Source organism: Colletotrichum paranaense, assembly GCF_030867605.1.
Source record: "Colletotrichum paranaense strain IMI 384185 chromosome Unknown Scaffold_9.1, whole genome shotgun sequence".
NCBI classification, from domain to species: domain Eukaryota; kingdom Fungi; phylum Ascomycota; class Sordariomycetes; order Glomerellales; family Glomerellaceae; genus Colletotrichum; species Colletotrichum paranaense.
This window is the reverse complement of record NW_026848967.1, coordinates 257163-271975: the sequence shown is the minus strand read 5'-3', so window position 1 is coordinate 271975 and position 14813 is coordinate 257163. Positions and strand designations below refer to the sequence as shown.

The 14813-nt window shown below is 50.9% G+C and overlaps 3 protein-coding genes across 3 annotated transcripts; 1 reads left to right on the top strand and 2 right to left on the bottom strand.

Annotated features, from left to right (window-relative positions):
• Positions 1 to 7250: 7250 nt before the first annotated feature.
• CPAR01_10835 (cyanamide hydratase family HD domain-containing protein) lies at positions 7251 to 8638 on the bottom strand (the record flags this gene model as incomplete). The annotated part of the gene is made up of 3 exons (XM_060495095.1): positions 7251 to 7642; positions 8367 to 8544; positions 8624 to 8638. 3 exons carry the CDS (start codon positions 8636 to 8638, stop codon positions 7251 to 7253), a joined length of 585 nt encoding a protein of 194 aa, XP_060345443.1.
• CPAR01_10836 (uncharacterized protein) lies at positions 8218 to 8574 on the top strand (the record flags this gene model as incomplete). Its single annotated transcript, XM_060495096.1, has 1 exon — positions 8218 to 8574. One exon carries the CDS (start codon positions 8218 to 8220, stop codon positions 8572 to 8574), a length of 357 nt encoding a protein of 118 aa, XP_060345444.1.
• A 1042-nt stretch (positions 8639 to 9680) lies between the features above and the next one.
• CPAR01_10834 (F-box domain-containing protein) lies at positions 9681 to 13277 on the bottom strand (the record flags this gene model as incomplete). The annotated part of the gene is made up of 2 exons (XM_060495094.1): positions 9681 to 12814; positions 12872 to 13277. 2 exons carry the CDS (start codon positions 13275 to 13277, stop codon positions 9681 to 9683), a joined length of 3540 nt encoding a protein of 1179 aa, XP_060345442.1.
• Positions 13278 to 14813: the final 1536 nt, after the last annotated feature.

Sequence of the window (14813 nt, the reverse complement as noted above, 5' to 3'; positions counted from 1 at the left end):
GGGTTCGCTCTAAAAAAGAATACACCCATGTTATTTTTCAGCCTTGGTGGTTCTCTCTGCGTCTAGTTCTTCTCTCTTGGGTTAGGTAGGCCAGGTTGGTAGGTAATCCTGCTGTTTGAGTCTCTCAGCCTTGGACGTGGAGTTGACATGGGGTCGGCATTTGGTTCTATGGGATAGGGATCGTGATATTAGTGTACACGTTCGTACTCCCCCTGGCTTTCTTCCCTACATCTACGCGCCCGCACACTCCCGCGCGCGTCCGTCGTGGTAGAAGGGTATCTTGAGACCGGAATATCTATCAGGTATCTGAAACCACGACCTGGTCCTCCACCTAGCCCGCCTACTGCATCAGCCCGATCCATTCTTCCAGATACGTCACGGGCTAGAAAGAGAAGAGGCCAGCTCTCCAAACGCGTATCAGAACGCAAGACCAGGCTGTCGACGTTGAAGCATTTCGCATCCCACACGGCCCTAATCTATTCACGACTGTTCACTGTGTGGGGTTGGGGAGGTTTTCGAACGCCAAGGCATCTAGACTGGACTTATACCACTTGGACGCTATGCGGCCGCATGCTTGCGGGTGGATTTGAGATGGGAGGTGATGGTTTTGTGTATATTGGATTATTCTCTCAGCCCTTTTTGGAGGGTCTTGTTTAATCCGCTTTTTTGGTGTTTAATGTTTGGCGAGGGATAGGTGCGACGTTGAGGCGTGGGTTTGGGGTTCTATTTTCTGTTTTTGGCTCCTGTTAGATGTTACTCTCCCGTCTGGACGAGGCTTAGTTTGTGGTGTGAATGTAAGTACAGCTTCAGGAGCATTATGGAAGAAGAACAGGAAGGCTGAGAAGGGGTTCTAGAACTTCTTTTCTTGGATTGTGTCACCGCAGAGGGTGAATGATTGACGGCATCTGCCGATTTGGACCCTTTTTCCAAGAAAAGGCATTCAAACCGCCTGATTTTCTGCGCCTATGCTCGTCCCATCATGCCACATTTCTTAGGAGGGCTATTATGCTATGAAGACTGATATGTTAGTAGGAGTGATATGTGCCTGAATTTACAGAGGTTTAGAGTAGATGGTTTTCTCTTGGAAGTGGAGGGGAGCACGGGGTTCGGGGTCTGGGGTATCGGACCTTTTGCGGGCGCGGAGGTTCGGGCCGGGGAGGGAGGTTAGGGGCCGGTTCCACGGGGGACGGAAGAAAGTGTCTTCCGGTCCCGGCTCGGTGCCCGCGGTCCTTCGGTTCTAGGTGGCTAGGATGAGTCTTTGGCTAGGTGGACGGTGTGTTGTTGGTAATCTGTCGTTGTATACGAATCAATGGATGTGGTTGGGGCTAGGAAAATCGGCTCTCCGGAGTTTGGATCAAGTCAAATCCATTGCTTCATCCACAAGCTTCTGTTGGACATGTCTTTGGATCATGTACGAAGAAGCAGGGATGATAGATGTTTGATGATGCATGTCTAACACTGATGCCTTCTGGCAGACTTTCTCGTCTCCCGCTCCTTATTCCCAGTGTGACCATGATGAGAGCACACCGATGACACTCAGCGGCGTCACGATTCGAACTCGTAAATGGTTATCGAGCAACCAATGAGTGACTCCTCGGCGAAGGTGTTTGCTCTTGACCTCTATTGTAGCGCTGTTAATATGACTTCCTCTTTGGCTATCGAGCCGCAGACGTTCGACCCTGGAGCAAGCCAAGCTACCGTAGTCCGGATCCTTGGCTCCCGCAACTAAACTCTTTGAATGGTGGTGACGATGAGGAGAACTATCTCTCAAAGAAACCAGTGTCTTCGGCTCGTATTCTAGCAGAGTAAGGCGATTTGAGCGCGGAGGGCTGACAAGGGCCCTGATGACAAGATTTCAACTGCCAGTTGGCCGTGTGGAAGTCCTTACTTGAAGAGCAAGTGACCTTTAACGGGCCAAACAGTAACGGATATACAGAAACAACGCTTTAGAGAGAATAAGAATCACTTCAAACAAGTTCATTCAGCGATAGGCCTTTTGTCTGGACCTCATGGTTCACCCATTCCACAGAATAGCTCATTTCGGGGGACAGAGGCAGAAAAGCTCCAGGCCCTTGATATCAAAGTATGTATGAACAGCTACAGTCACTCTACAATACCAAGTCTGTATCATGCAACTTCCGGATTTGAAGAGTGTTTCTGCAGTAGTGTTATCCTGTGAGAAGATTCGGTATAGACGATTCGTCATGCTGTCCATGACGAGATGTGTAGATGACGGGACCCGACCTTCTGACAAGACCATTATTTCTTGTGTTATATCATACCAGGAAAGTATATTCTCCATGTAGAAGCCCTCAAGATGCATAGAGGGCGCGACTTGAGGCGCCGGTGCTGATCCCCAGACCCATTCCGGAGAACCACCAGATGATAATCAACTTGCACTCAATAAACTACCACATACGACCATACCCATTGGAAAACTCGGGATCCCGTCCGCTCTCCCATAGATAAGCCAATGAGGGCCGGATTAGTAGTTGGGTCGGTGACGACCAGCGAATACTTGGTGTTGTATGTTTTTTGGTTGATGCGCTTTGAAGCATTCCATTTTGGTGGTTCACGATGTTGTTTGCCCCCACTTCCACGTCCACTCCTGCCGAGGTGATACAACGGGACGTCAAAATCCAGAGGAGTTTTTAATGAACAAAACTTTGATAATGATAATTGTTTTTTTGGGGGGTTTCTTCTCAGTAAAGTATACTATTTACTGACTTGATTTAGTTCTTTGGTGGAGGTAAAGACCGTGTTGTGTTGTTGAAGAGACTGATCCAAGGCAACACTAACTATTCACGATGGACTATAGAAGTCCAAATAATTTGATATGCGCACACGCAGCGCATACAGTACCCTCCAATTCATAAGAATCCCATAAGAGAAAAGTGTGACCGCGTTCGACACCTCTGGCTGGCGGCTCAGGTCGCATGCCATCAAGGCGACTTGGGTATGTGCTGAAGAGCAGTGGGCTGGCTGAGTGATCTCAACACCAATTCGCATGTGAAAACGTCCGCTTGCCACCGAGTGAGTACACGGGCTCATTTCCCTTCTCTGCAGAGTCTTTCAAGTTTCTTAAAGGCCTCTTTTGTCTCTAGATCCTTTTGTTTGGCGGCTTCGGAATCCTTGGCTCTCAATAACTGTAGCACCTCATCTAATCTCTCTCCTTGTTCCTTTGGTTTCGTCGGGTCTCGTACTATGCCAAGGCGCTTTTCATGTTGGACCAGAGCCTTTTCCAATCGCTCAGTCCTTTCACGGGAAGAATCATGTCCCTCGGCTCCCTCAGCGGAAGAGTTTCCGTCTCCAGCCATGCTTTTGTCGCTCGAGTGATTATCAAGGTTTCAGAAGGCTGATTCTGGTGAAGGGAGACGCTTGATCCTTTTCTGTTGGCAATGACAAGGTTGCTAGCTTTGGTTGGCTTTTGCTTTTTGTCGTTATTTCTCGTAGTCGAGCAAGCTGTGGTGCTGAACTATAGAGATTCATTAGCAGGTGTCCTTCCGGCGTACGTGCAGATCCACCAACGATTCATAGATGATTTGATGCAAGGAATCCAAAGTGTATGGGGTAGAATTCCAGTGAATAACACATGGTAGCAGGCAATTCATAGGCTTTTATGGCCGGAATGCCTAGGGCCTGGGACGAGACGTGGCGGCTGCTTTGGTGAAGCTGAATAGCTGACTTGGAAGACAATGGTGGCATCGCCAGGTGACTCGATGAACAGTGGCAAATGGAATCTTTCAAAGGCTGAATAGAAAATCGTGAAAAAAAAAGGGGGCGGGGCGGGGTCATTCCTAGCCATCGTTCGCCCAACGGAAGGTGGAAGGGGAACTTCCTTTGTCAGTGAGCAACGTCAGGATTAGAGCTGGAAATACATTGCCAGCAAGATGTCTGGCGGGTATTCATGACGAAGGTCTTCGACTGCCACAGGCATGTTCTTCCGCCTTAACAGTGTACTTTGCCTACACGACATCCACCTAGGCCCCAAGGCTTCAGCCTGGTAGAGAAGGTCTTGGTGAATTTGGTGAATCAAGAAAGAAACTTAATCTTTGAATAAAACTATTGCCATACAGGTCAGCAGGGCATAGCCGTCCGGCTGATGCGAAGCTCAGTAATTGTGTGTTGAAATGGGTGATTGGGCTGTAGACAGGAAAAGAAAGCGAGGCCCATCGGGCCCTTCGAAGTGAAAGTAGGTGGCAAGGCCAGTCGCATAGCCTATGCCGCCGTCATGTTGCCATTTTCTTATCACTATTTCACAGTAGAACGCAGACTCTCTTTACTGAGCATCCAAGATCTTTTATCATGCGGCCCTTAACATCTTTTCCTGTTGCTCTTCTGCAAGGAATATGGATGAGTGAGTTATGCTAATAAGGATCAGTTTATGGGAACGCAATCATGGCAAATTCTCAATAGGACAAGTTGGATACGCTCAGAATTGCCCCAGTCTCATCTTCCACGATGCGACACCTTGACTGTGTCCAACCCACATCTCGCTTGTGGTCCAGATAGCTTGATAAAGCGCATGTCGTACCCCTGTCTCTGTTTCCTCGAAGATGTTCAGTCTCTTGGCCCGCGAAAAGGCCTGCAGACATGGGAAGAAAGAGAGAGGTCTACTGCGGACTTGTCGTACAGCAGTAGCAACGACGAACTGGGTTGATGAATAGTGATGAAAGACTGAAGGAAAGGAGGAAGGCAAGGGTCGCCCTCAAACCCAGTATGGGATATGTTTGGTGTGGCTGTTTGCTTAGGGTTTATGTCGGCGAATCGTGGCCATTCAATGGACTAGCTTTTACCCAAACAAAGACCTATGAAAACCAAACCGCCAACACTCATCACCACCAAGTAGTCTAGTTTTACGCTGCAGCAGCGTAGCGCCTGAGCGACTGACCACGGTCAGCTTCCGACAGCCGCGAACTTGCCAAGGAGACAGGTATTCAAATTGCACCGAACCGTCCTCCTGGCGAACGAAGTCATTTGTCTCGTGAGTCTGAAGTCATCCTCTGGAGCCTCGTATAATTGCGTTACTTCTAGTACAACTAGGGAAAGAGAAATAGATTCTCGCTGAGATTTGTAGATTGGTACTGAGGTGGCCCGGGCCAGGGCGGTGGAAATGCAGCTTGGTGAGCATGTGTTTCTGAATGTGTGACACCCCCCACCCCCTTCTGAATTATTGCCAGGCGCCTTCTGTTACGACTGAACTCTGTTTTTGAACAGCATGAACTTGTATCGATAGATCAGCGCTAATCGTGTACGTAGTAAGGGGTCACTCATCGGTTGCGAAGTATGGCGACCAGAAAGGACGATTCTGGAACCTGAATGACAAATCTAATCCCGTTCCTTGCTCTACATATCAATGAGAAATCTAAGTTCTCTACCTTAACACTAGACATCGTCCTTATCAGAAGCCGTCACGACGAGACGTGGTAGGGTAGTGATGAACCTCTGTTGACCCTTAGGCGTCAGACCCCTCTGCGACACATACGGCATCACGGAGTCGGCGAAGACCGACAGCCCCGACATCACGACGACATGGAATCTACACCAGCGTGCTCGGTATGCACGGTATCTCGGCACCACCGCAGTAATGAAGTGCCTTGTTTTGGTATCACACTACCAATGATATGCCCAAGCCCTTGCCGGCACAACGACGCCCTCGTCGATATGCCCAGCATTCCGCAGCTGGTATCATCAGTTCCATGGTTCCGAATCCCCGAGCTTCGTATGATGGGAGATGTAAGTAGACGCCAGCAACGGCTTATCGTTCAGATCGGTGATATTACGACGATGCTCTTGGTCTATCGACCGCCTCTTCAAACCACCACATGCGGATGATTACGACGAGAAGCCCCTGATTACCAGGCATATTCTAGAGGTATAGAATACAGCGAGTATTGGAACAGACAGGGAACAAATGGTGTGTCCTATAGTTGAGATTTTGTCACTTTTAAATAACCTGAGATTCATACATCAAGGCCTTCTCGCCGAATTCCTGTCCCCTTCTTAACGCAGAAATAGAACCACAATATTGATCTTTTCCGGCGCCTTTGATGGCCTCATTGGGCCACACATCTCCTTCCCCCTGTAATACATTATGTCCAACAGTATAAGTATGATTTTCGGCTTCTCGCTCGCCCAATCGTGGCAATATTGGAAACGACATGACCCAATCACGCCTTTGAAGCATTACTCCCGTCACCTACTCTATACCTTTGCTATGTCTCTGCCATCCCTCGCCGATGATCTGGGTTGATTATTTACAGAATGGCTTGGGTGTAGCGGGTATAAGGTGACGGCATGGTCACTAAGCAAATGGTCCCGCACCCGACCTTGTCTCCTCAAGCTCTGGCATTACAGCGACTTGGTCTTCCAAGTCTTCACGCGCCTTCTTAAGCAGGGCTTGGGGCTTTTTCTTCGGCATTAGGCAAGTAACTCTAAGAATAATGCTTTTTCTTTTCCTTTTCTGTTTTTTTTCTCTCGAAGGTTCTTGACTGACTAATTTTACTAACTACAGGACCCTGAAGAAAACTACAAAGCCGCTGTGAGGGACTACTCCGAGCAATTCCCACCTGACCATAACATTTGGTTGCTGAGATATACGCCCCTTCGATATCAAATGCTTTGAAATCCCATTTTATAGCGTTCACTTTGTCACCTCGTTCTTTGAAACAACACGACTAGATCCTGTGTCAAACCAGGTTCAGGTTGTCCGTTACATGACAATTCAGGCACATGCTGAGCAGCGAGCATAGCCATGATAGTCTCCGTAGCGAACGACTTCCCTGCTGTCCCCCTTCACTTGTCATCTTTTTGATTACTTCCTTCCCCCTGACTTTTTGCGGCGTTCTCTTTCTTGAGTAGTAGCGCTTCTATCTTCCTTTTGGTTTCTTGGACATCGCATGCGAGCGCTTTGTTGTAACTCTTATAATCCTTCTTCCTGTACCATTCATTAATTAGCGTCCATTCATACAGTTCGCTTGGACCGCCTTTCTGTGTCATGATTCTTTTGACCTCGCGATGCGTCTCGTCATCCGTAGCTGACATATTGCTTGTCGAGTTTTGCGGCTGCTAGCTTAATTGATGGGTTGACCTGCTGTTCCTTTCCGTTTGACAGTAGCGCGTCTTTTGGCTGCGGGGAACGTAGTCTTATCGTAGCTTCTTCTGGTGTCTGAAATCGCTTGGGGTTGCAGCTAAGCCGAGCGGAAGGTGGTGGAATCCAAGTTTGGAGTAGGTGTAGGGTGTTATAGCAGCTAGTGCAGTTTTTTAGGAAACTGGTCGTTGTCTAGGTGTTTCGAGGCAAGTGATTTATTTCGTTTCTGGGATAATACATAACGGAAGACGATGAGGATGCAGATGAGCTCTGGCCTTTTGTAGCCGTTGGCTAGGGATCTGGAACGTCGCATAATGGCCTCGTGGGTGAGCAGAATGAGGAGGCTTAATCCGATATCGAGATCGGTATACGAACAGTGATATCTTGATCTTTCGAACAGAATAAAGAGAGGTGTTGGGAAGTTTGGGCTTTCTTGCAATAGCGATGAAAATCCGTTGCCCTGGTTTTCTCTGGTGATTGCATCGCGAACCAGCTGGCCTTGACCCGCCCCGGCCAACATGGGTGTTCCATCGTCCATCATCGGCAAGTGGTCTAGTATTGCGTTGTGGCGGTTAAACCGTCAGTAAGGCAGGCGCATAAGCGACTATTCATGGTCAACATCCCGACAGCCACCAACTTGGCTGAGTTGAGTTCTTTATCTCAAAGTGAAAAGTGAGCCCACAATCAGGAGATAAAATCTACGTAAATGGCACAAACATTGAATCTGAATAGGAACCACCCGCCCGTAGGCCTTTGCCTCATGGGTCTGGAGCATTCATTCACTCACAAGTGTGGGTGTCTTGTGTTTCTTTCCAGGAGGGCTAAAAATATGTTGTCGCCAGGATTTACACACATTGAGATGGGCTGCACCGGCTCAGTGAACAAGCAACTTGGTGAATAGTTAAGTCTTAATGGACCTTTTGACATACAACTCCTTCATGCGACTGAAATCGGTTCCCGGACAATCCGAACCTACAGCAACATCATGGTTCATCTCGAAAGACAGCTGTTCAAGGCACTATTTGGACGGTCTTCACCAGCTTGACCGAACACGCCTGATGACCGCGTTCCCCAATCCCACTCCCTCATCAGGGTGTTCCTCTAGTCTTTTTATCAAAATCAACAATATGCGTAAAATGGAACCGAGCCCTCATGCCCTCCTTCCTCTTCCCAGTCCCAGCAAACTAATGACACCACCCAAGTCTCGGCCACGCCTCATTGACCTCCCTTCGCGTCTTCCTACGAATCAGTCTCTCACTCACACGCGAGTGCCTACAAAGGTTATTGTACAGCGTCGCGAAATGAATCGGCTGATCGATGTAGGTGATGGCACCGTTGGCGCTCATGTCCTGATGCCTCATGATAGCTTTGGCGACGGCCTCGGCCTGGTTTGCAGACGCGCCGTCGTCCTTGAGGGCTTGGAGGGCGTTGAAGCCGCCGCAGATGTCAAAGGACTTGCGAGTTGCGGTGAGGTTTTGACGTAGATTGTGACGAGCGTCACAGCAATGCCACCATCCATTTGTTGAGACTAACTCCGCCTTGACGCATGTTGGGCTGGCAGGCATTGAAAAGCCTTCACAGACGCGGCGTTTGGCTTGAATGTTATTCTGTACAACAAATAGACAGGATGTATCAGAAGGAGAAGCTAACACTTCAACGAAGAAGTCATCGAGGCGAGGAATCATACTCGACTCGGGAGCTGCAACATCATGCCGGATCCCTCACATCATACCTCGGGATCTGCAAATGAGTCGAAGTCACTCGTCATCGGGATGAGAATCGACTGCTGAGAAGTTTCATCTCTGGGTAACCACTGAAGATATACATCTCCGTCCTTCTAGCTGCAGACCGCCGCTAGGCATCGCCTAGATACTCGGGGTCTCCCGCCCGCTAGACATGGCCTGCGAGCGGAAAGGCACCGGATCAAGGAGCAGTAACAGGAACTGAGATCACTTGCAGTCAAAACGAGATGCCGTATAGCTACTCCCGCGCGTGCGAGTTGACTTCTCGATTGGCACATGGGCAAGAAGAGGTTAGTCATTGCTGGGTCGATGATGGTGTCGTGAGGGTAGGCGAGAACAGCCTGTTGTGGAGAGATCTAGACACACAGGGCATACAAGGCTTCGCTGCGTACACTTAGAATGAGACCACGGCGATGGGGGCATGTGGCATGCACCTTGTTTCTATGGGCTCTGGTTAGCCAGGCCGGCGAAGGAGATCCTGTGGCAGGTGGTCATCGCTTGCATTGAGATTGTGTCTGCACTGGGGAATACTCCTATACTTGTTAATGCGAATGTGTCATCCCTTTACAAGCAGATCCCGTCAGCAATTGGTGGCAAACCTTGTGCCTACAAGTAGGCGAATTTGGTTTAACGCAGTTCAAAGTGTATATTTCAACGACTCTCGATTGAGAGTACCCTAAGGTAAATATGCCAGTGGCTCAAAGCGTCGAGTCTAAACCCCGCGTGCGATGAAGAAGAAGTGTATCAGAAGCATTATCCGCAGTCGAGCAGGAGACAGAATGGCAGAGTACAAAAATAACAATCAAATCAGACAACTGAACCATGGCGGCGAACAGGCACTGCCGCCTTTACATCTTGCCCTTGCCCTTCCCGCGAGTCTCCAGCATGGGAAACTCCTCTTGCTCCTGCTGGATACCGAGGCCAGAGAAATCGCCGGCACCATTCTCTTGCAGACTCAGCCGCAAAGCCAGCTCCAAATCATCGTCTCGTGGTGCAGGGTGGCTCGCGGATCCAGCACTACTGAGCAAGAGAGCCAACTCAAGGTCGTCGTCCCTAGGCGTGGCTTTGCTGGAAGAACCTGCTTTGGCGCCAGCGACAGGCTTGTAAGTTGCTGGGGGAGACATGGAGGGTGTTCTCTTTGTCGTCTTCTTCGCCGGTTTGGACTTGTACTTGATGGCAAACTCGAAATCACTGGAGCTGTTCTTGCGAGGAGACTGAGCCACATCGTCGGTAGCCTCCATCAGAGAAAGTCGAAGAGCTTGCTGGAGCTGCTGTTCGTACTCGTCTTCTTCCTCAACGACGGGAGGCGGGGGGGTAAAGCCAGTAATACTGGGCTCCGGTGTAACTGTGTCCACAGTACTTTCGCTGAAGGACGATACCGTGTCGAAGCTAGCATCGGCGGCAGAACCAGTGTCGCTGGCGCTAGTGCGACGCTGCTCCTCGAGCAGCAGTGTCTCCTGGGATATCATTTCCGCATATTGGAGAGCCTCCTCCTCGGTCAAGTCGCCAAAAGCGCCAACGCCAAATCTGTTGCGCAACCAGGCTTCTTCTTTAATGTCCTGTTCCTCCTCTCGCCGAAGCTCTGCAGTCTCTGCGGCAATGTAGCCAGAAACATTCCCGCCCTGGCGCCTAGTAGCAAGGCGGCCGTGAACATCGGCGTGTCGAAGCCGACGTTTACGACCAGGCGGCTGGTGAGTGGCGCTGTAAGACCAGTAACGCAGGAAGGCCCCGAAAGACGTAATACCACGCAACACAGTAGGATCAGGGTCGAGGTAGATGGCTCGAGCAGCTGAGTATGTATCGATCGGGAGCGCAGGGTTCATCGTCATCATGTGACGGGGTACTCGACCGTTGGAACGTCCATTGAGTGTACGGAGCGGCTCGAGCGAAGATGCCAGCGGGTCCCATGCTTGTACCAAGCCATCATTTCCGCCGTGTACCAGATACAAAGCCGTCAAGGCCAGGCAACTGATCTCGGGAGACTCTGTTTGAATGATGCGAAGAGGGGAGATGGTGGACATACTGCGCTGCTCGCGACAGTTCCAGACAACAACTGATCCGTCCTTGGTTCCGACAGCCAGCATACGGGTTCGCCGACCAGGAATTTCTGTCGACGATTCGGCAGTCTGTGGTGTCATTGTAGGAGTGGCAGCAGGTCTGGACCCAAATTGCAGAGGGTCTTCCGTTAATGTGAGAAGTGCGTGTGACGACAAATCAAGAGCCGACGCAGTGATCTCTGAACCTCCATAGTTGCCGAGTGACATTGTAGCAACGGCCCATTCATCCATGGAATTGAGCTTTGCCTGGGGCGTTAGCGAGCCGGACGAGATGGGTGTCACATCGCCCTTAACCACAGCCTTGGTAGGCTTGGGCTGGGACTGAGACTCATGCTTGTAGTCTCTTCCCGATCCAAATATTGACTGCTGCACTGGAGGGACATCCTGATAGACTGCAGCAGCATCTTCCACAGTGTCTGGAGTCTGTCGCGGCGTTTGGGACATGGCTCGGGCATAGCGAGTGACGCTCGGGGGATGTGTCTCCTCCAGCCCGCAATGAATAGAGACAATGACCTCCCCGGCGCCGCCGGCGTCATCGTTCGCAAAGTCGACCTCCAGTCTTCTTCGCATGTCCCAGCCATCACAGACCTTCCGGAAATGTGACGGCTTGTAACGGAGGAATTTTTCAATCTCACGGGCTTCCGCGACGAGTTGCTCTTTACTCAAGTTCATCGCGTCTGCGGGAGATCGAGGCGAATAAGCACCTCGGAGAGCATGCTTGTCGAACTCATCGGGCCGAGCCTGGCGACGGGAGTCGTCGATGAGCCGCCAGTAGACTGAGCGTCCGGCGAACCATGCGTTCTTGGTGACATCTTCGCCTTTAGATCGCTCCAGACTTGTCTTCGGCACGTCGACCAGGTAGAACACCTCTCCCAGGGCATTAAGAGCCACAGCCCATACGCGCTGGGCAGTCTTGCGCTTCTGGGTATACTGATCGTCGACTTTGATTGAGACGATCGGAACACCGGGGCTGAGCACCCATCGCGCTGTCATCTCGCCGTTGGGATGCCGCGGGCCACTTCCGTCTCCGTGGAGCGCATACGTAGTGACGATTCCGAGAGTTGAGCCGGTGATGATCCCGACCGTGGAGTGCGTAATGTTGGGTACAGCAGTGGATTTAGCAACCCAAACGGCCGAAATCGCTTCTGATAGTTCAGGGATCTTGGGAATATCGGGGTAGGTGTCGATTACGCCAGTGTCGCTACCAAGATACCGACCATGCATCTCATTGATCGGGCGGTAGTAGGCACGTCCGCCTGGAAAGCCTTCGCCGGAGAGCATGCCATAGGGCTGGCTGACATCCATGACGTTTGGGCAAGCGGCGGGTCCATCGCCAGCACCATATGGCTCAAGATTGGGAAACACCTCGTCCAGCTGTAGAATAGTGAAAGGGTCTCGGAATCCCCATTTCTCCACCTTGCCAATAAAAGAATCACTCAAGGTCGCGGCACCAAGGTCGGCAGTGCCGTGAATAACCCGGGGAGCCTTCTTGACAGTGAAGTCGGCATGGATGTGGGTCACAGCCCAGGGCAGCTTCGAGTTGTAGGTCAAGACAGCGCTTGTCTTCTTGCTGCTTCGGCCAGATGCTCCAATGCCGCCAGGCTTAGCACCTGGTTTACCTCTGATGAGGCCCCTCAAAAGACGGGTTCGTAGGAGATATTCACTTCGCCACGTCGCAAGAGAAGTCAAGCGAGAAAAGTAGCGGGACTCTGAGCGAACGAATTCGAAAGAGTCATGGTCCAAGGGCCCTGCGCGATTCTGCTCGCCAGATTTTGTAGCCAGACTATCGTGACCCGGGAAGAATCGTAAAAAGGCCATTCGCCACGCATGGGGCGTCGTAACGAGCGAGTAGAAACGCTTCGACACCAAAGCTATCGCCGAGTGCGAATCGGGATGTAGGTGAGATAGGACGTGGGTCAACAACTCTACAACCATAGCGTTAGCGGGGGTTCAACTGCGATCCTCTGTCTTGTCCTGCATACCATTTGGAAAGTCTGTCAACTGCACGCTATCGGGTCGATTCTCAGATCGCTTGATGACCTTGAAGCCCAAAGCTTGACGGGGAGTCGACGGGGTTTGCGCATTTTCGTAATCAATCACTCGCTGACCAGCGACGGCTGAATGGCTATCAACAGAAGCTGAATCGTCAACACTCAGCCGGCGAAGCTTCTCGTCGAGCTGGGCGGCGCTGACGGCGTCGAATGAGTCACGGCGCCCTCCGTCTGGAACAGATCTTGGAGATGCACTGCCTGTCTCTTCGCGGCGAAGGACAGCGACGCCGTTGGGCTGCTGGCGCGAACAAAAGCCATGCTGGACTGAGGTAGTGGTGTCCGAGGGGTTATCTTGTTGATGTTGCGTTTCTGAAGACTCTGTCGGCCAATGTTGCATAAAGCTGTGGAACGGGAGGTCGTGGGCAGGTGGCGGGCGACTGTGCAAGGACAATGTGCACAGTCTTGGGAGATGAAGTTGATATGTTCGAGAGAACGGATTTGCGCGAAATGCGGGAGGATTGCGAATCGATTACGGCTTGAGGGTGTGATAACGTGTCTAATTCGTGTATGGTGCTTAAGTGAAGCTTTTCTTGGTCGCGTTTCGTGACGAAATGGCCTACAGTCGCGGGAGATTGCGGCGATGGAACATCCCCGGGCCGGTGCTTATCAGTGGCGGGGTGTAGCGGTTGTTCTTATCAGAATCACTTCAATGCCGTCATCAACACCATCACCAAAACGTTTTGTCAGTCAGGTCCACTTAGACAAATTGAACGAGCAGTAAATCATTCAATTGGTTGATATTCCTAGCTAATCGATCATACATGTGCCATCATGTCACGAATGTATTCGCTACTGCTACAACGTCAACTCGGTGCAGCAACCGCCGTGTGTTTCGCAAGGCTTTCTGCACTAATTGGCCTCATTGACTCAACGAAAAAGGAACAATAGCCGCTCAGAACGGAACTCACTCCTGAGATCCGGTAATCCGGTACGCTGTACGGAGTAGCTGCGTTCACTCTCACAGCACCGAGTTCAATGCAGTCCAGGCAGGCATGGACCAAAGGTTGGGATATCGCCAATGCGATGTTGAGGACGAACGGCAAAAATTGAAGATGCGGCCAGTGTGGATTGAACACACGACCTTCAGATTAAGTGATTGAAGTTAACTTCAGTCTGACGCTCTCCCAACTGAGCTATGTCCGCCACGATCTTCGAATTGCGATGCCAAATCCTAGGGTAGCAACGGAATAAGTGCCTGTCCAAGTGGGGAGTAATCTCGGTGGTCTTCTGGAGTGGATCCTCCAGAGTCTGCCCTTCCGAACATTGGAGAGAGGAAAGAAATGGCGGTGGTCGACTGTGCCTGAGGGAAGCAGATGGAAATCCAGGAAACATTCTGCAGGTGGCATCAATCAAGAGAGCGAATTACAGGAAAGAAGGGGCAAGGGGCGTGGCTGAATGCTGTCTCGTCAGTCAGCTGCTCCCTCAGCTAGCTGTCTTGGTTTCTTCCCCTTTCAACTCCCAAACCCCTTCGGCACCCCCAAAGTTTCCAAGAAGAATTGATGTGCGAGTGCGGTAGGTTTGACAGGTTTGACAGTTTGCTTGATATGCCGAGACAAGGGACAACAACGGCTGACAACAATCTGACAGATTATTGACGACAAGTTCGCAACCAACGAGTCCACGCTAGCGGCGTCAGTCAGGGCCCGCCGTGTTGGTAAGGATGGCAGTTAATATCGGCCTCATCCTGCTGACTTGCTCTCGTTTGTCTTGGTCCACCTCAACAATCGGGCCCTCTTCTTGAAACAATTTCAACTTTACGATGTTACTCAACCAAGTTGCTTTCCGAGGTCCCTGTCCGTATGAGACGGTACTATTAGACAACAGCGCCGGGCCTCTGTGCCCCGGAGTGTAAGTCAACGCTGGCACCATCAAG